Source organism: Polyodon spathula, chromosome 3 (genome assembly GCF_017654505.1).
Source record: "Polyodon spathula isolate WHYD16114869_AA chromosome 3, ASM1765450v1, whole genome shotgun sequence".
Taxonomy (NCBI): Eukaryota; Metazoa; Chordata; class Actinopteri; order Acipenseriformes; family Polyodontidae; genus Polyodon; species Polyodon spathula.
Genome location: NC_054536.1, coordinates 51883473 through 51902878, shown reverse-complemented (window position 1 = coordinate 51902878; position 19406 = coordinate 51883473). Strand labels below are relative to the sequence as shown.

General features: G+C 36.6%; 1 protein-coding gene across 5 annotated transcripts in view; it reads left to right on the top strand.

Moving 5' to 3' along the window:
- Positions 1 to 19406, top strand: part of LOC121313160 (M-protein, striated muscle-like) — a 53319-nt gene that overhangs the window by 29643 nt on the left and 4270 nt on the right. For 2 of the 5 annotated variants that reach the window (XM_041245394.1, XM_041245393.1), the window contains exons 18-38: positions 852 to 869; positions 4934 to 5130; positions 5464 to 5590; positions 6340 to 6524; positions 6775 to 6889; positions 7745 to 7901; positions 8051 to 8157; positions 8622 to 8666; positions 9122 to 9258; positions 9492 to 9636; positions 9948 to 10007; positions 10618 to 10685; positions 11223 to 11336; positions 12023 to 12110; positions 13432 to 13470; positions 13578 to 13683; positions 14028 to 14191; positions 14411 to 14447; positions 15664 to 15686; positions 15897 to 15952; positions 17513 to 17728. In XM_041245394.1, the coding sequence (XP_041101328.1) occupies positions 852 to 869; positions 4934 to 5130; positions 5464 to 5590; positions 6340 to 6524; positions 6775 to 6889; positions 7745 to 7901; positions 8051 to 8157; positions 8622 to 8666; positions 9122 to 9258; positions 9492 to 9636; positions 9948 to 10007; positions 10618 to 10685; positions 11223 to 11336; positions 12023 to 12110; positions 13432 to 13470; positions 13578 to 13683; positions 14028 to 14191; positions 14411 to 14447; positions 15664 to 15686; positions 15897 to 15952; positions 17513 to 17728 (2204 nt within the window). Of the gene's footprint in view, positions 1 to 851; positions 870 to 4933; positions 5131 to 5463; positions 5591 to 6339; positions 6525 to 6774; positions 6890 to 7744; positions 7902 to 8050; positions 8158 to 8621; positions 8667 to 9121; positions 9259 to 9491; positions 9637 to 9947; positions 10008 to 10617; positions 10686 to 11222; positions 11337 to 12022; positions 12111 to 13431; positions 13471 to 13577; positions 13684 to 14027; positions 14192 to 14410; positions 14448 to 15663; positions 15687 to 15896; positions 15953 to 17512; positions 18482 to 19406 lie in introns of those variants that run through there. The other 3 variants (XM_041245396.1, XM_041245395.1, XM_041245397.1) reach the window with 3 other exon arrangements.

Sequence of the window (19406 nt, the reverse complement as noted above, 5' to 3'; positions counted from 1 at the left end):
AATTGTTTATAAATCAAACGGTCATTTTTTAATGTTTTGAAATGTATGAAACATGTTGTTTTATTGTTCCCATTAGGTTGTTTTTGCACTGTACCATAAGCATTTATTTTCCCACCAGCAATCTCTAACTGTCCACATTGTACCACACTGTAGCAACAGAATAGAGTCATTCTGTCCACCCCCCATTTGATATAACAATAGTAGTCTTCCTCTGGTTTGGCCCATTACTATCCAATATGGGCATTTCCAAGCCAGCCTACCAACTGCACAATCACGTTCCCCCTGGACATTGACAGCCAGTCCCTGGTGTGTAAGATATCACTTCCTTCAGCCCCACCGTGTGCTGTGTCTGTCTCCATTAATCTCGCATAACTTCTTTCCATACCTGGGGTTACTAACACTGGTCTGTATTGATAAGCTTTCAACAGTGCACGGTAAATGAAACACCAGCTAACCAACTGCTCATTTTTTGTTGTTGTTTGGTACCAAACAGCATGATTCCTTTTGAAAATACCCCTTGGGAAATGTGCCATTATAATTGAATTCACATGCATCCCATGAAAAACAATGTTTGCAGCCCAGTCCCACAGATGCTGCTGAAGCTCTGCGTAGCTATTGTATAGACAGAGAAACATTGTCTGTTGGGCTTAAATTCCAAATGGTTTCATTTCCATGATGTGCTTATTTTCAAAAAAAGGTTTGGTTCAAAGCCCAGTATGAGAGTGTGTGTGTTTCTTATTAGACCATTGTGTCTAATTTGCTAATGCATTTAATATTTCTTCTTTTGATTGTTTTGCTGGTGTACTGTATGTGCCTGAATAAAGTACTCTCCTGTTCTCTGCTAACTCTAGGGAGAGGTGTTCCTCAGGGTGTGTGTCCTGAAACAAGTGGTAAAAGTGGTGAACTAACTGAGCACTCATCACGCTGGGAATGCAAGCATGAGGTCTCTCAGCCTGCTCCCGACACTTTGCTAAAGCGCGGCGCTTATGTTAACAGGGGCATGCTGTCTGCTAGCTCGGAGTCTTTAGCTCCAAGTCCCAAAGTAAGTAAGGACAAAGAGGCCAGTGAGAGCAGTCCGCCAGCTGCACCCATTGCCTCAAAGAAAGTAGATGTTGAGCAAACAAGTAAGTCCGAGCTAGAAGGTTCGTCCAAGAAGGAGAAAATGAAGCAGTGGAAAGATTCAGGTGAGATTAAAAAAACAAACAAAAAAAAAACACTTTTAACATATATGTTGAATTTATTATTTATTTATAAATTATCATTCTAATCCATAATTTCTTGAGTCTTATGCTATTTTTATGAGCACACTTTCACAGACCAATATCCCACTTACATAACTGCCTGCAAAGCAAAGTGTGTAGAGGAAGTCCAGCAATACATTTAGTGCTGTCATTTCCAGTGGTAGTTCCATATTATTAGACCTTGCAGTACTGAGTTGCTGTTTACATCTCAGTATAGGAAAGTGTTTGGGATGCTCATTCAGCTCCTGTTGCTGAACACGATCCTTTACAATTAGTTTTTATCCTTTGAGATCATGAGTTGTTTTTTTTTTGGTTAGATATATTTGTATAGTTCAGTCATTAAAATGTGTGCCTCTTAACCTTATGTGATTATTCAATGTAGTTTTATTTTAATTAACTAGGAAAAGTCAATATAGATCCAGGTTCTCATGCACACAGTCAAACAGGCAAGTCAGTAGCATCATTCACTTCAGTTTATAACAAATCTATGATATTGATTTCACATTGTTCAGTATAGAAAGGGTCCATTGAAAGAGGTGGGATTTTCTATATCTCTGTGTAAAACTGTGCCCATGGGAATATCGTATTAGCCCTGTCCTGTGTTATTATGGTCATTAAAGAGCAACTTAATATGGGTATGAAATATCACAGTTATCTTAATTCATTTAGTTTTCTTCTTGCTTAGGTTTACTCTTCTGTTTACGTAATCAACGTAAATTACGTTTTAACTGAGTAATTTTTTAAACTCAGTTAAAAGCACTTGTGTCCTCAATAGAGCTGTCAAACATCTCTTCTCATGAAATACCATTAACCGGTCCCCCGACACCCTCCTCCTAATGGACATAAGAAGTATATTCATAACAAATGCCACAGAGAACAGTGGTTTACAAACACGTTTTGTTGGTGGCCTTGAATGTGTGGCTGCACTGCTAATTGTTTCTAAATCATACAAAAAATAAAGAAAATGTAGACATACACTTATTCACATTCACTTATGTCTATAATAAAGACAGTCTAATAGGTTGTGAAGGCCTTACTTTGCCACACTGAATTAACTAGATAAAGCAGAGAATGTCACACAGTAGTTAATGCTATACATTTCGTGTGTATTTCAGGCAGAAACAGTACAACATTTAAAAAAAAAATCTCTGCCATTGTAGCTTCTTCACAATAAACAGAGTGGCAAAAGACACATCTTCATAAAGTAATAGTGTTCTTGTGGCTTACTTATGACTTTTTTTTAGCTGTACACACAAGGGAAAACTCAAATTGAAATAAACTCCTCAAAAAATGAATGTGGAAAAGGGGGCATTGTACTGAGAAAAAAAATCACTGTTTTGGTTTTTGTTTACCATTCTCATAACAGAAAATAGGATCACAACAAAACAAACTTAGATCACTATACATAACATTTACCTTTCAAGTTGGGCCAGTGTTTGGAAAGCGTGAAGCATTTCCAAGTGACTACTTGAATCTGTATCCCCTGATTCTGACACGCTGCCAAATCTGAAGCAGCACTCAGTTGATCCTGTTTTATATGTTAATCCCTACTGTACCACACATTACATGCGTTTTTGAGAAACGGTCACACAGATTCTGGCAAGGTGGTAAATAGGTGCGAGGCAAAACATGTTGTGATATGTATTTCGAATTCATGTGCAGCAATGTTTGTTACAATATTCAAATAGTTTCTCCACACTAAAGAAAATAATATTACTCCATACAGCTGTTTTCACATTGCACTAAAGTCTCGTTGATCATCCAATAAACACGGAACAAAGTGAAATGGGTGAAGATTTGTGACGCATGCTAAAATGAAATCTGATCAGAATGAATGCTCAGCTAATCAACATGAAGTGATTATATTGACATTAATTCTGGCCAAGAGCAGCTAACAGACACAAGTAGAAAGCAGCATGAACTGTCCTGAATGAAAGCTGAATAGTGGCGCCGATTTTAAGGTAAAGGTTGATTAGGAGAGTCGCTGGGGGGTGCTGTGGCTGCACAAAATCCTGCAGTACGTCACCACAGTGACCGCATTTGAGAAATGTTGACAGAACACAAATCTGGTATTTCTTTGTCCACTTGCAGGGTTACAGGTTAACGGTTACTCTCAGCGGTACTAAATGAGAGAAGATGTGAGATATCTATAGAGGCAACAAGGGGAATTTTAACTTCTGGATTTTAAAAAGTCACCAGGAAAATGAAACACAAAGTGAATTTAAACAAGAAGAATGCATTAGTTAAGATAGCTGGCTTCTTTCATACCCATCCCAAGTTGCTCTTTAAGTAGGACAGTGCTAGGTGCTGCAGCAGGAAGACTGATCCCAAAGCCACATATAACATATGGGCAGGAATAGTATATAGCTTCTCCAGTGCGCCTAAACCATAAACGCATCCAACAACCCTCCACCTCATTCACCTCCACTCACTCACGCTCATGGCTCCATGGCCTCTCTAAACCCAAATTATGACAAGGTCACATGAATTTCCTTATCCTGAGCATCGTAAAATGCCTACCCACAGCTGAGACTACCAGACATGTGCAGTTTTTAAGCTGGTTAGAAATGTCAATAGATGGTCATTTTAGGTTCCCACCACCCGCATATCACTTTAATTCCGACATTAATTTGTTCTGGTTATTGTAATGTTATTTCTCATCAGCCAGCAGTGTTATCAGAGGCTTTAATGACAAAAGAAAATACACCATTACCACAATCCCCAAACTACAGTAATTGTGTTGTCTGTTTTGAGACCATAACAAATACTCACTGTGATACTTTTAGTAATGAATGTAATCTCTAACAGTAGAACTGTGCATGCAAGTTTGTTCACTGTTAATATTAAACATCTAAAGATGACAATTCTTTAATTGAATTACAATAAGCAACTGCAATGTGAGTTCTGTATATGGTGCATGGAATTGGAAAGACCATGAGTTTCAACATGTAGAAGAGGCTGCATTACAGATTGTAGGTGTGGCGCTCATTGGTCGCTGGTCTGCATGTGGTAAGTATTAAAACAGGATTCCAGGTGGGAAAGCAGTAAAATGAGTATTGCTTCCAGGCAGTAAAGTAAGTGTAAGTTGTTGAGGCACAGGAGAGATTAGCAGGAAAGTTTCTTTGTGGAAGGTAAGTGTTGATATTGGACAGCATGATAAATAGAGGGTGCAATGGCAGGCAGCTGCTGCTATGAACTTATAGAAATAGCTTTTTCTTCATGTTTGAAATTTTTTATAATACACAGTGGCGTATCTGCCACCATTTTGTTTTTGGCTTATCGATTCATTACACAAAGATTTGTATTTTACAATTTAAATTTGCAGCAGTTTCTTTAAAGGGGTCCCTGATTAAAAAGTCTGTGAATTTCCGATTTTAAAACAAAAAAGCATTGCACCTCTATTAAATACTAAGGCCTTGCTGTGGTTCCAGGGCAGGTTATTAAAGTGTGCTGCAGTATTACCTCACTGACACATGCACAGCCTATGCTGGGCACTGGTTATTAAACACATCCACAGAGTCTATATGAGATTTTAAACACTTAACAAAAATGTTGTTGTTTTTTTATGTATAATGTTTAGTTCTTGTAATTTATTTGCTGTATAATGTTTGTATATTTCAACAACCCCCCCCCCCCCCCCTAAAGTGCTCTGAGATCATTCACTTTGTAACACTATCTGCCAATTGAAACAGCTTCCCCTGCCCCACCCTATGGAATCAGTGTTCTTGAAACCGTTCGCAACTCCATGGTGCTTGGATGGAAACAGCCCAAATTCATTGGCGGTGCTGAGATTACTGGGTACTTTGTGGACTACCGTGAAGTGATCGACGGCGTGGTGGGGAAGTGGCACGAGGCCCACATAAAGCCCATCAGCGAAAGGGCATACAGGGTAGGTTGCCTATTTCCTTCCTGCATTTTAAAAACAAGTTTAAGTCATTTGAAACATTGTGGGTGGGGGCTTAATTCCATAATTTCCTAATAACCTAACATATTTGCTCTTTCTGTCTGTGTTGTCGTTTTATTAAAAGGATGTGTTTAGAAGACATTTTTATGGTCCTCAGCTGGGGAAAAGGCACAACAAAATGAATGAATGAATTGATATATTACTGCTGCAGCTAGCAAACATATTATTAGTACACTCACAATTAGAACTCTGTAATATCTGTAGCTTAGGGGTGAAATGGGTGTGAAAGTTAAGTTGTATTTTTTTTTTTTTCTGCAGGTAAACGACCTAAAGGAGAACATGACCTACCAGTTCCAGGTGCGTGCTGCTAATATAGCTGGGGTTGGAATACCATCCCTTCCAAGCCCATCCTTCAAGTGTGAGGAATGGACCATTGCAGTGCCAGGTGAGAGTCAAGTGTACAACATTGTAGCTGTTTTATCCTGTTAAACAAGGAGTGAATTCAATGAGTTGTTTACAGTAGCATTCTGTATATGTAGGGTCTTCGTTTTCGTTTGTTTTTGGTCACGTGATGCCCCTTTAAAGTTATATTGAGCCGACTACATTTCTTAATTAAACTCTTGGAAAAGCTTTGATTGTGAAACAAGTTCACTTTAGTTTTTTCTCCCATAACTTGAATGAGACTATGATTCTGTTTCATTGATAATGCCAAAAAAAAGGCAGCTCCTTACCGAAACGAATACAAAAAGCGAGTTCGGTTAAGTTGCTTTTTTCTGGATTTAAAATCTTAATGACTCGTTGCAAAAAAATTATATAACCTATTTTGCAAATAATTACAATTTCATTAGATCAGTTTAACTTCACTCACTGTTTGCATTCAGTTTGAATTAAAAATAAGGAGCTGGCTTTTTTTTTTTTTTTTTTAGATTATCAATGAAACATAATCATAGTCTTAATGAAGTTATGGAAGAAAGAACTAAAGTGAACTTTTTTCACACTTTTCCAAGAGTTAATTGAACGGAGTCTCAAAAAACATTTCTAACCAGCTTGTGATATGAATAATGACACAAATCTATAATGAATTCCAAATTTATGAATAACATTCATAAATTCAATTAACCTTGTACAGAGGTGTGGCCTATTGTTCCAGTGGCTATTTTAAATAAAGGCTTAACCATTCCTGTCTTTGCACAGGACCTCCTTATGACCTCAGGTGTACTGAAGTGAGGAAAAACTCCCTGGTGCTGCTCTGGAATCCCCCTGTATATATTGGCCGCAGCGAGGTTAATGGGTTCTACCTGGATATCAAAGAGGCAGAGGCGGATGAAGGTCAATGGCGGTCTGTCAATGAGAAGGCAACAGAAAAGAAATACATGAAGGTGAGGGGAACAAAACATTTATTGTATGGGGGATTCATATTCAACAGCATTGCTTCAAATGGAAGCCAACATAAAACAAAAGTTGCATTTTTTTATTGAAACTTTTATTTCAATCAACTCTTGGATGCCCAAGCACAACATGTCTGTAATCCTGCTGTCCTTTTCTTTTTTCTCTCTTTTGTCACAGTTCCATGACTGTTAATACCGTTAAAAGTAAAGTGTTACCTTCTAAATCCTTTTTTGTGAACAGATTAAACACCTGAAGGAAGGCACTGCCTATGTCTTCCGTGTGCGAGCACAGAACAAAGCAGGTGTAGGAAAACCCTCAGATGAGACTGAGCCTGTCCTTGCTGAGACTCGCCCAGGTGTGTAACTTAGTCCAGGTTATCTGCTCCTGAAACTTGTTATATAGAAGGCATACAGTATTCTGTGTAAACTGAGAAAATGTTGTATATAATGAATGTTCTTTGGCCCTTCTATACTTGTGAAGCTCATTCCTCATTTAGCTTCTTGTGTTTTTGTTATTTGTGCTATTGCATACAAACCTACTATCTCCCTGTATACCCTCTCTAGTTTTTTTTTTTTTTTTTAGCTTTCCCTTAATTTAGATGGAAATGTAAGTACATTGTAAATGCACTGTAAGCCTGCCTACCTGTGTAATTACAATGTGATTAATACTACCTGAAATAATGTTGTGCATTTGCTTGGTACTTTCGTAGATTATCATTCTGTTACTTTGCTTGCATATACTTTGCTATGTTGTAACTATGCTAACTTTGTTAGGTTTTTTTAAGGTGGTATACTTGAAATATACTCACTTTAACCAGTAATTGAACTAGGTTAGGGTACATTAGCCTCACCTGTACCGCAGTTATTAAGTTGGAGGTTGCATAATCTCACTAGTTTACTGAATTCAGATTTCAGAGCAAGAGTCATAAGTTGCCAGCCCTGGATTGATTAATCTTGTTAATGATTGTTATTGCGTGTTTAGGCTACAGAGAGAAGGCGATGAAGTTGTCAAGTTACGGGAGGTATAAATATGAGCAGTTTGGGTAGATAGTGTCGAACAGAACGATAGCTGGACACCTCAATGTCGGGAGTGACTGAGTATGTAGAACAATGCTAAGCCCTCATACATGGATCTAAAGTGGAGCTCTGTATCTATAGTATTATAGTGAAATGAATCTCAGGATGTTAAAAACCCTAACGTTTTTTTTCAGGAACCAAGGAGGTGGTTGTGGATGTTGATGATGATGGTGTGATTTCATTGATCTATGAGTGCTCTGAGATGACTACAGATTCTAAATTTGTCTGGTCCAAGAATTATGAAGAAGTCTCTGATTCGTCCCGTCTTGCTATGGAGACCAAAGGTGGCAGGTAAATCATACCTCTTCAGTTCATTTGTAGTCAACAAGGAACTGTTGCTCTTGTCTATGAACTGTAGATGTAAGTAAGTAAGTAATGCTAATGGGATTTAAGAAAATTAAAGTAAAAGACTATTTATATCTTTACCATTGTTTCCTTAGGTCAAGAGCTGTCTTCAAAGACCCAGCAATTGAAGATTTGGGCATTTACTCATGTGTTGTCACAGAAACAGATGGGGTATCTGCTAGCTATACCTTAGATGAAGATGGTAAGTGCTTTGCTTTAACAAAACTGGTTATATTTTATGGGTTATTTTAGTTTTGAAAGGATTTTCATTTTTATTTGGACTTGCCAATCTGTCTCTTGTAGCTGTATTTTATAGAACATTGAAATGTTATTAGTTGAATATGTATAACATAAATACTATTTATTTTTATTCAGAGGATGAATCTAGGGCAGACTAGAAGCTAAAAAGCCAATGAAAGGGGATGGCAACTTGCTTGTGTGTGGCATACTTTGGCTCATTATGAGAGACCATCACTACCAGGGAGACAGGAGCACCACCAGCATCTAATATGGAGCTCATTCTATGTTTTGATAGTCATGACTTTCAAAGCAATGTTTTTTTTTTTTTATCCTTCATATATTTAATGTAGTTTTACAGATATATAAGTTAATAAACAAATCAAAGTTGAACAGATTGACTAACTGGTGTCTTGTGTCTTCACACAGAGCTGAAACGTCTGCTAGAAATGAGCCACGATCATAAATTTCCCAGTAAGTAAAAAAACAAAGAGGTTTTTTTTATTATTTTATGGCCAAAACTAAAGTATTGTAAATATTGTAGTTATGTGGGAATACGTTTGGAATTTAAAAACATGTGCTAAAATGAAAGTGATACTTTGTCATGGTACTCACCCAACCAGATCTGGCACAGGTTAATCCATACATATTGTTAAAAATGAAGTAATTTTGAAATGTAATTACAGTATGTCTGAGTGAGATATTTTACACCAATATGTTCTTTGTTGCAAAACTACTGTACACAAGTGGGTTAGCAACACACGACAATCTGGCAAACAAAAAGGGAATCTATTTAGAATATGTCTCCCCACAATACCTTGGCCCTATAATGGAAGCAGTGGTTTGACTTGTGCAAACAACCAAATAATATATACCTAACCAAAACTAGGAAACAACACTAAGCCATTTTTTTTCCTTTTTTTTTCTAGCTGTCCCTCTGAAATCAGACCTGGCTGTTGAACTTCTGGAGAAGGGACGTGTTCGCTTCTGGCTGCAAGCAGAAAAGCTATCTGCCAATGCTAAAAATAACTTTGTCTTCAATGATACAGAGTTGATCCATGGAGAGGTAAGTATTTTTAAAAGTATTTACTCAACTTATTTTTTAGTTCTATACACTGTTTCAGAGTTTTATCATTAATTCAAAAGTGTTATTTCACTCATCAGGAGAACTGTAAACACCTTCTGGGTTATTCAGCCATCCTCATCAACAGAACATGCATGGTGTATCCTCTATATACTATATATAGCAAGAGTGGTTGTTGTGAATAGTAAAAAAGTTTTGTTGATTTTGTTTTACAGAAGTATAAAATGAGTGTTGACAAAAACACTGGTATTATTGAAATGATAATGGAAAAATTGGCAGATGAAGATGAAGGCACTTTCACCTTCCAGTTAAAGGATGGGAAAGCAACCAATCAATCCAGCTTGGTTCTGATTGGGGATGGTAAGGCATTGGGAGTAAAAGATCTGGCACCTAAAAGACAATCCTACTTACAACAGTTGTTTTATTAGATGCTTTTAGAAAGGTACAGTTGGTAGTCACACATGGAGAAATATAGTTGTAATGTATTTATGTCAAAGCAGTTTTGTTGAAAAGAAGAAAACTTTTGTTGTTGCATATTCTAAGCATATTTGCAAAAAAATGTTCATGTGTCAATATTAATTCTAGTGGAGATGTTATTATGCACTTATCAGCTTACATACGGTAATTTGATTCAGTGCAGTTGTCAGGAGAATTTTTTTTTCTATTTGCAGTTTTCAAGAAGCTACAGAAGGAATCAGAATTCCAGAGGCAAGAATGGCTCAGAAAACAAGGTAACAACAAACATTATGTTATGCAGACAGCTTGGGAAATTCTAGCAATCTGAGTTGTTAGCAGCATTGTATAGGTGTATCATTGTTTAAGTGTGAATGTACAGTGGTCACCGGTTTCTTGTATTTTAATTAAATTTGTCTTGCAGTTTTTTGTAATTTTATATGTGTTAACGCACTGCAGATAATCATATCTGTGTGACACTATTAAGAAGTACATTTATTTTGCCTTTGTTATGGGTTGTGTTCCACCATTGGCATTACTCCTTATATAAAAAATACCAATATTTCAGCAATATCTGTAGTCTTTTCTCGAGGATTGAGGTGTGTTGGCAGGGCTATAAGGCATTTAACATGGTGCCTCTTTCTATGTTTTTCCCTATGGGCAAATCAGAGGCAAATGGCCCCTTCCACAGTATTATGTATTACATGGGCAGTTTTTCCACAGTAACATTTTCACTCACTGCTCACAAACATTGAAGTTACTAAAATAAAATAAATATTTTAAAAATCCACCCCCTGTCATTATACACTGTTATAAAATATTGAAAAATAGGAAAAATAAGTGCCTCATTCAATTATTAATATTTTGTTTAATTCCATTTTCATACAGGTCCTCACTTTGTTGAGTATCTTGGGTGGGAGGTTACTCCAAAATGCGATGTTTTGCTGAAATGCAAGGCAAGTTGAATATTTGTGACTGAACATTGTAATTGCTGAAGAGAATTTTAAGAGAATGGTCATTTGTTTTTTAAAATGTTCGTAATGTTATATATTTGGCTTTCATATACTAAGAAATATTGTATTCTGCCACCTATAAACAACTTTTCGTAGGACAAAGGTCCACTGTGGGTGTACTTCTAAATGGCAGCATAATACAAACCATAGAGGCTGGATTAAATTATGGTTTTAAAAATAAACCTACAGTAAGATTATGTTTTGTTGTTTAATCAACTGGCCCATTCATTGCCTTTATTCATACACTATACTAGACAGTATATCTATGGATTAGCACAATTGCCTCCCTTCAAAATGGCAGTTAAAATCTTGATTAGTAGACCCATGTGCCAGAGCCTGCTTAACATTAACAGGCTCTCAGTAGACTGGAATGGTATCAGGTGGCTCAAAATCCCAAGACTAAGGAATGTCAACAGGGCAAATTGACCTCAGGGTGGACACTGTGGAACCCCCGTGATTAAATGTCTCTTCTGCCCTCAGGTGGCTAATATTCTGAAGGAGACCACAATTATCTGGTACAAGGATGAGAGAGAGATAATGTTTGATGACAAGCATGACTTCAAGGAGGGAGTGTGCACGCTGCTGATTTCACAGGTAACCCAGCTGATATAGGGGACAAAGTGGAGATGGCCTTACGTATTGTATCTACATATGTAGGTATGTCACACTGTCTGATAAAATGCTTCTACAATTGTGATGAAACTCAGTATTAACATTCTGGGGATAAAAAGGGGTGTCCGTCTGGCCATACATTTGTCCATCTGTATGTCACTCTTACATTTTTGCACGCATTTTGAAAACACAAGAAGTTATCCCACATAAAACAATCATTTTATTAATATACCCTGATACTAACACCTGATTTGCGTACTTATTAGCAGGCTATGGTATTCTGTATATACTGTTGATTTATGTCATGGTCATCAAATCACAGCTCTTTTTGAGTTTACTGCCGTAGCAGGACATCTATGTTACTGACATAGTTGTTTTCAATTTTTTTTTTTTTTCACACCAAACATGAGCCACAAAAGGTCTTCCCTGCAGTAAAAAGTGTTTTCCTCTTCAAGGGTCTTTCTCTCAAAGACCCTTCACATTGGCAGAAGATTTAGAACAAAAGTACATTGCGGAAATTATAATAGTGGATGCATTTAATCAATCATGGGATACATTTAAAAGATAATGGAAAGTACTTTCAAGCATAAATTGGGTAGGAATATGTACTATCCTACCAAGTTCTAAAAACTCCATTAATCTTGTTTTTATTTTATATTTTATTCAAGATTTCAAAGAAAGATGCTGGTATTTATGAAGTTATATTGAAGGATGACAGGGGAAAGGATAAGAGTTTATTGAAATTGGTTGACCAAGGTAAGGACTTTTGAGATGAAATGAGATTCTGACATTTACCTTTTCTGCCTGATTAATATAAACTAAAAACATTGCTTGAATGGATTCAATGTTATACTGTATCTCTATCCACTGGTTTGTTAGACCTCAATTACCGCATTTTATTTTATATAAGGTAGTACATGATATTCAGGGTCTAATAATTATTATTTGAATAATTTAGAGAATAATATTTACAGTGCAGCAACAGTGTAATACAAGTTGTATGTATTGAAATTATTATACAGTAGTCTCTGGCTAAGAGAACACCCCCCAGGAAGCAAGCAAAGTGTTCTTACAACCAAAGTGTTCTCCAAGACAGTTAGCCACCAGACACAATATGAATCAATAAATAAATAAATACTACTTGTCATGACGCACATGCATCAACATATGAAATGAACTGAATACGTAAAAGCAAAACAATAGGCAAGTGTATGTTAATAACCTATAATAATAAGTAGTGGGCGTTACTTAAGGATAACTTAACGTTAATAAACTCTCAAACTAAATTAACACAGCAACCCTACCACACACATTGCAAAATGCAGAAGCAATGTACAAGACACACACACATTATTTAACAGAACAGTGAAGCAACTCACCAGAGCGAGAAACACCAAATTACTTAGTGACTTGTGTCTGATTCAGGTTTTTTTCAAGATCTCGAACAATTTCCAACTTTGTGTTGCAAGAGAAACAGCAGCGCATTTTGACATTTGTTTACATGCCATTTTGTAGCGATGAGATGCACTCGTGGAAATCAGAACACAAAATAATTCAATGACATGACGGCAATTCTGGAAAGATTTAATAAACCAATCAGTGTCCCTCAAGACACTCTCACAATGACAAGTTGCTTTTTTACAAAACAATACCGAAGCCATTGTGAACGAATCGCTATCAGTGCCGAAGGTGTTCTTTTAAACTAAGTTCCTGTTCCTTTAGTTTAGCCAGAGCATTTACAATGGGAAAGATCTGTTACATCACAAGGGTACTCCCTTAGGCGTAGTGTTCTCTTAGGAGGTGTTCCTATACGTGGAGACTACTGTATCAGGAATATTGAGATGTACTGCACTTGCCACATAAATAGGTGTTCATAAGAGAGTACACTTGTAACAGAGAAAGAACAAACAGCTATGTTACAGATAGTTCTGTATTGAAAGCCTATTAGACTGAAGTATCTGTATAAACACCCTGTAAAAACTACATTTAAGGTGTTTTGATTACCTCTGTTTCTAATGGCAAAGTCATGATAACAGCTTGTATGGTATAAAAAAAATAAACACTGACTGTTTTCCAGGTTTTACTGATGTAATGAACAGCGTATTCAAAGCCATTGGTAAGTAGCAATGCCTGTGTTATAAATGCATGATGGAATTCATTTTTCCAGATTCTGATAAACAAAACAAAATAAAATCTTCAGTAGTCAATGCTTGTTCGTTACAGCTGAGTCTGCCACAGAGCTGAAGATCCAGAGCACAGAAGATGGAATCAGACTGTATTCCTTTGTCACTTATTACACTGAAGACCTCCGAGTCAGCTGGCATCATAAGTACGTAGCTTACTTATTAATTGAAATGGCAAAGAAGGTGATGTAAGAGCTAGTAAAAAGATGCATCAACATTGTTGAGGCCTAGATGTTGAAAGAGGGAATAGATTAAAAGCTCTTTCAGATTGTATGGTTCCCAGGAGGAAGTTCACATTTAAGATAATTAAGGGTAATTACTCCTATCTAGAATGTACAATTTGTAGACTAACTTTATAAAGATGTCAATTAAATGTTAGTAACTTAAAAAAAAAAGTAAAGTGTAAACATCATTTCATGTGGGAAAAAGAAAGAAGAAGAATGAAGGAATTGTGTTTGAAATATATTTATTGTTGTTTTTTTATCTGCAGAGAATCAAAGATGTCTTACACAGACAGAGTTAAGTGTGGTGTCACTGGTGAGCAGCTATGGTTACAGATTAATGAGCCCACTGACAAAGATAAGGGCAAATACGCACTGGAAATCTTTGACGGTAAAGGTGGACTCCAGAAGACAGTGGATGTGTCTGGACAAGGTGAGAATTCATATGGCCACCCCCTCCTGCTGTTTAACGTTCATGTTAAATTATGTCAGAAAACGTTTTCAAAATCGGAATACACTTTGCATCTATATAGTTATGGTATTTGTAAAGGTTTAAAATATAAAACTTTTTTTTCTTTTCTTGTATCAATGTTTTTTCTTTTCTTGTTTCAATGTTTATAATAAATACAAATATTTATCAATTTTATTGCAGCATTTGATGACGCTTATGCTGAATTCCAGAGGCTTAAGTAAGTGTGCTGTCATTTTTAAACTATTTTGGCCATTTCTCATGTTTAAACAATATTTAACATTCTAAAAACATACATTTGCTTTCCAAGTCCACTGCCAAAATGTAAAGCAAAATCTAACACTTGACTCACTTTGACCTGTGACTTAAAAAGGGTACATAAGGGCCTTTTTTATTTTATTGTGTTACATGTTCCCATGTATTGCTATAACTGTTTACGTAAGGTGATGGCTCAAGATGGCTTCCCGTGTACATGCATGGACCTCTTAGAACTACATTTCCCATCATCCTCCTGCTCACATCTATCACCGAGATGGATTTACCAGTGAGCAGGAGGATAATGGGAAATGTAATTCTGAGATATCCATGAGGGTAAAAAAAAGTTGTCAAAATGTAAAAAAAAAAAATAATTAAAACAATGCACACACCTTACGTAAACAATTGTAGCAACACATGGGAACATGTAACACAATAAAATAAATAAGGTCCTTATGTACCCTTTAAGATGGCTGCCATTGATTTCTGGATGATAACATCTAAGCCACAATTCACACTGGCACTCCAACCCCGGCTCACAATCCCGCGTAGTGTGAAACCACATAACTGGGTCATACCCGGATTGACCCGGGTCCCAGCGACCCACCTCAGGATGTGGGTCAACACGCTTTGACCTGGGTTGAGCGAGACAAAATGCATGACAGCCATTCTTAAGCTGACGAAATAACAAATAGCCACGCCTGCGTGAAGGTTTCACTTCTGCAAGGAACATTTTGTTTATTCTGTTTAGCCATAATTTTGTTTCTTGAGACACCGGATTGCAGCAGATCCCAAGAGCCTTCTCCAGGAAATGTCTCTGGAGAGTAGAGTATTTTCTTGACACTTTGATGTATGACTTGTTTCCTGAAAAACGTTTACTGGTTGAAAGGTCACATTTCTCTAAAACAATGCTGGTGTGTTTACAGCATTGGAAAGCTCCCTTAAGTTCTGAAGATTTTAAACTCTTAGATTTTTTTTAAAGCAGAATTCCAAAGTTATAACCTCAAAGTAATCTAACTAATCTGTTAAAAATATATACATTTAAAAAATATATATAAAAATGGGGGGGAGAGGGGGGGGTCAAAGAAAGATATTTTTTGCAAGCTTGTAATTGTTCGTGTTGTACGCAAGAAGACATTTTGTAGCTGGTTATAACTGTGACCTTTTCCTTTCCTACTCAGGCAAGCTGCAATTGCAGAAAGAAGTAAGTGCATCTGTTAAACATTTTCTGTATGAATAGTTAATGCATTTAGAGAAATGTACCAACAAACTGCATTAGTTACATACATTTAACTTAAAACATGCAGTCTTTCATTATACAGCCACTTGTTAGCAATTCATAGCTGATGAGGCCTGGTCTCACCCAGTAAATTGTATGTCCCGAGTAGATTATTTACTGTGCCTTTCTTTTCAGACCGTGCTCGAGTGATTGGTGGTCTGCCTGATGTGGTCACAATCCAGGAGGGCAAGGTAAACTATAAGTGGCACAAATCAGTTTATTTCCTCTTCCTTACAGGAGATTTGGGAACAGCAGAAGTTGGCATGCCTAATACCTTCTAGTGTACCCAGTTTTATATTCTGTAGGGGTAGTAATATATATATATATATATATATATATATATATATATATATATATATATATATATATATATATCATATCATGGTCATCCGTTTGCCCCTATGATTGAGACCCAGGACACAGAAATTGATTTTTAAGAGCTTACGCGCTATTTTTAATACACAAAAATAAACACTTAGCTCCTTCGGAGCTCTAAATACACATTAATGCAGGTCCCTGATTAGCTCGCAGGATGGCTAAGTCGTTTACCTGGCATAAAATACACACAGTACTCACAATCGTGACTGCACAGAAACAGACTACACCTCTTCTGCTTCCTTCTACTCAGTATCCCAGTGCAGACTGGCTTCACCTCTTAAATATCCTGCATCTGGTTCTACTTTATAATTACTTCCAGGTGCAGGGGATAATTAATAATACAAATAAATGAAACAATGAAACAAAACGTGCAGGCCGGGAGGAATTTAACCCTCTCTCTGCTCACTATATATATATATATATATATATATATATATATATATATATATATATATATATATATGTGTGTGTGTGTGTGTGTGTGTGTGATCATATTTATTTAAAACCAAAAAAGAAAAAACATGCATAATTCTTAATCAGTTATTAACTATAGTAGCTAATCTTGACAGTTCTAGGACTTGTATACACTGTCAAGACAAGAAAAAACACACACAGGGGCCTTATCATCTTCCCAGGAGAAACTTTCAGCATAAAATTAGGTGCATTATTGTTCAAAACAATTAGCTTCACCCATGATGTAACTTAAAAAGGTCCTGCAAATATAATTGTCGTGTCATGCAATCTACTTCATCTTGACAATAATATCTTAATACACAAGGATCGTGCTGACACATAATCATCCTGAAACAGGCCACAGTACAAAGGGTGGTGACATAATTTTAACTGACAAAATAAATCCTATGTGGCTTGGACATGTCTTCTTGTTCTCTAGCAAGGAGTTTGTGGTGATGAAACTAGTTTGGGTTGTATCAATTAAAATGTACTGATGCATTAACAATAGAAAATTAATTGATTTGATCTCTTGAATAGGACAGTACACTAGGTACTAAATTATTCAAACAATTCAGGAGGCAAACACTCTACTCCCATAATGTGTTGTTTGCACTGAGGTTGCATTAAATATACGTGCACATATGGTTTCACAGACCGAGATTAGCACTAATCTTGGAGTACCGGTAGTAAGCATATGTGAAACCCATATAACAAAATACTACAGTAGTTCAAAAACACTACTTTCTTATAACATACATGACATTTGTTATGATAATTGAGGAGCACTTGTGCTTTTGATTGGTTATATCACAGTTTTAAGGTTTAAAGGTAATGTTTCTGTATATGAAATTGTAGTTGCATGGATAAATAGAACGTCTGGAACGTGCTGCATCGTTAACATCATCTTACTTATTTTTTAGTCCCTTAACCTTACATGCAACGTCTGGGGTGACCCTGTTCCTGAGGTCACATGGCTGAAGAATGAGCGTGAGATGGTGGGAGATGACCACTGCATCCTGAAATTTCCATCAGAAAAATTTGCCAGCTTCACTATTACCTCTGTCAGCTCAGCAGACTCCGGAAAATACAGCATTCTGGTGAAAAACAAGTATGGAACTGAGACCGGTGACTTCACTGTAAGTGTGTTCGTACCAGATGGTGAAGAGGAGAAAGCTGCTCCTGGGGCTAAGAAGGAAGCAAAAAAAAATAAATGTCTAGAGAAAAAGTAGCGAGTAGTCAAATATAATACAAAACATAATTGTGTGTACCTTTTTTTTTTCTTTTTTGCCTCTGCAGGCTAAGAATCAGTGTTATCCAATGCTTTCACTCACCAGGGGCTGTATTTATAAAACAAAAGTATGTTGCTTAAATAGGTAAAATTGTGCTTTTGGTTAAAAATGGCAATTCATGTCATCTCATTGCTAAATGTTATTTCAACACCTGAAATCTGTTTTAATACTCAGTGGATTCACAGGCTTGATCATAGACATGTTGTGGGTTGTTAGGTCCGGCCATGCTTAGCTTGGTTTGACTAAAACACTGCCACAAGTGAAGGCAAGGAATTATTGTGCCTGCTGGTATTCAGTTCAAGGTGAGTGAAAGTTTTAATGATTTCAAGGTGGAAGACAAGCTATGTTTTGTTCTGTAGTTTTACATTTTATCAGGCTATGTTAAGTTAAACATGTATTGAGTGAATTAGCACTCTAAAATGTAGGCAATTTGAGTTCATATAGAGTTGGTGTTAACCAGTCATTATGTTGTGTGTGCTCCAGTTAATTTCCAATCACGTCAACTCAGAAAAACATAATAATAATAACATTGCCACTGTATTAGGAGCCACCTTTAAGTTTACTAATAAATGGTGCACATTTCCTTCATCGCTACCACCATTTTGTTTCCCTGTGTCTTTTTTCACTTTTATCATGGCTTGACACCTTTAACCTTCACAGTACATTCCACTTGGTTTTAACAACTACAAATTCACCCAGTTTTTTCCAGATTTGACTGAATGTCAAACCATTGCAATCTGGTTCCTTTTCTCCCCCTCTCCCACTCTCTTCCAAGTTATTCTCCCTCCAATAGATGCATCTTTAGTTTTAAAATGACTCCTTGGATTATATTAGCTTCTGCAAAACTGTGCACACTGGGAACACATTAACAAGCACACTAGCTCTTTAAAGAAACGCCAATCAATGTGTTGAAATCAATGGCATTCAAAGGTATTGGGATACATCAAAAGATTTTGATTCAAGGACTGTCCATGCTCACACCATGTGGCTTTTGATTTAGGGTCTACTCTAAATAAAGAATGAAAGCAGCGTTCACATTCACCGTGAACAACTTTAAAGCATTTAAAGGGATGGTCTCATGTTCAAAGTTGTGTTGCCCCAAATGGAAAAGTATAATTATAACACAACAGTCTAGTGTCAGCCAGAAACATTATGCAGTTAGAGGAAAGGTCATTGGGTGTTGTACGTTGGGGAATGTAAAGCAGCAGAACAGATTATTTTCTGATATCTTGTGACATCTTTTGTGGATGGTGTCAGAGCAGTTTATAGTACTTTACGAGGATCCAACCTGAAAGACCGCATGTGTGAAGACCGCATTTAACATGTCTGATTTAGGTCTGATCATAATTACTTAGGTTTTCACATTTATTAGAATCTTTTAAAAGCTTAATCCACATTAACAACCTGATGTTAAAACAGAAATACAAGGCCTTTCTGCAGTCAAACATTCACAATTCAGGAGAGTAATGCAGATGTTTAATTCTGTGCAAATCTCCTTGCATTAAGTGTTTTGACCTATTTAACA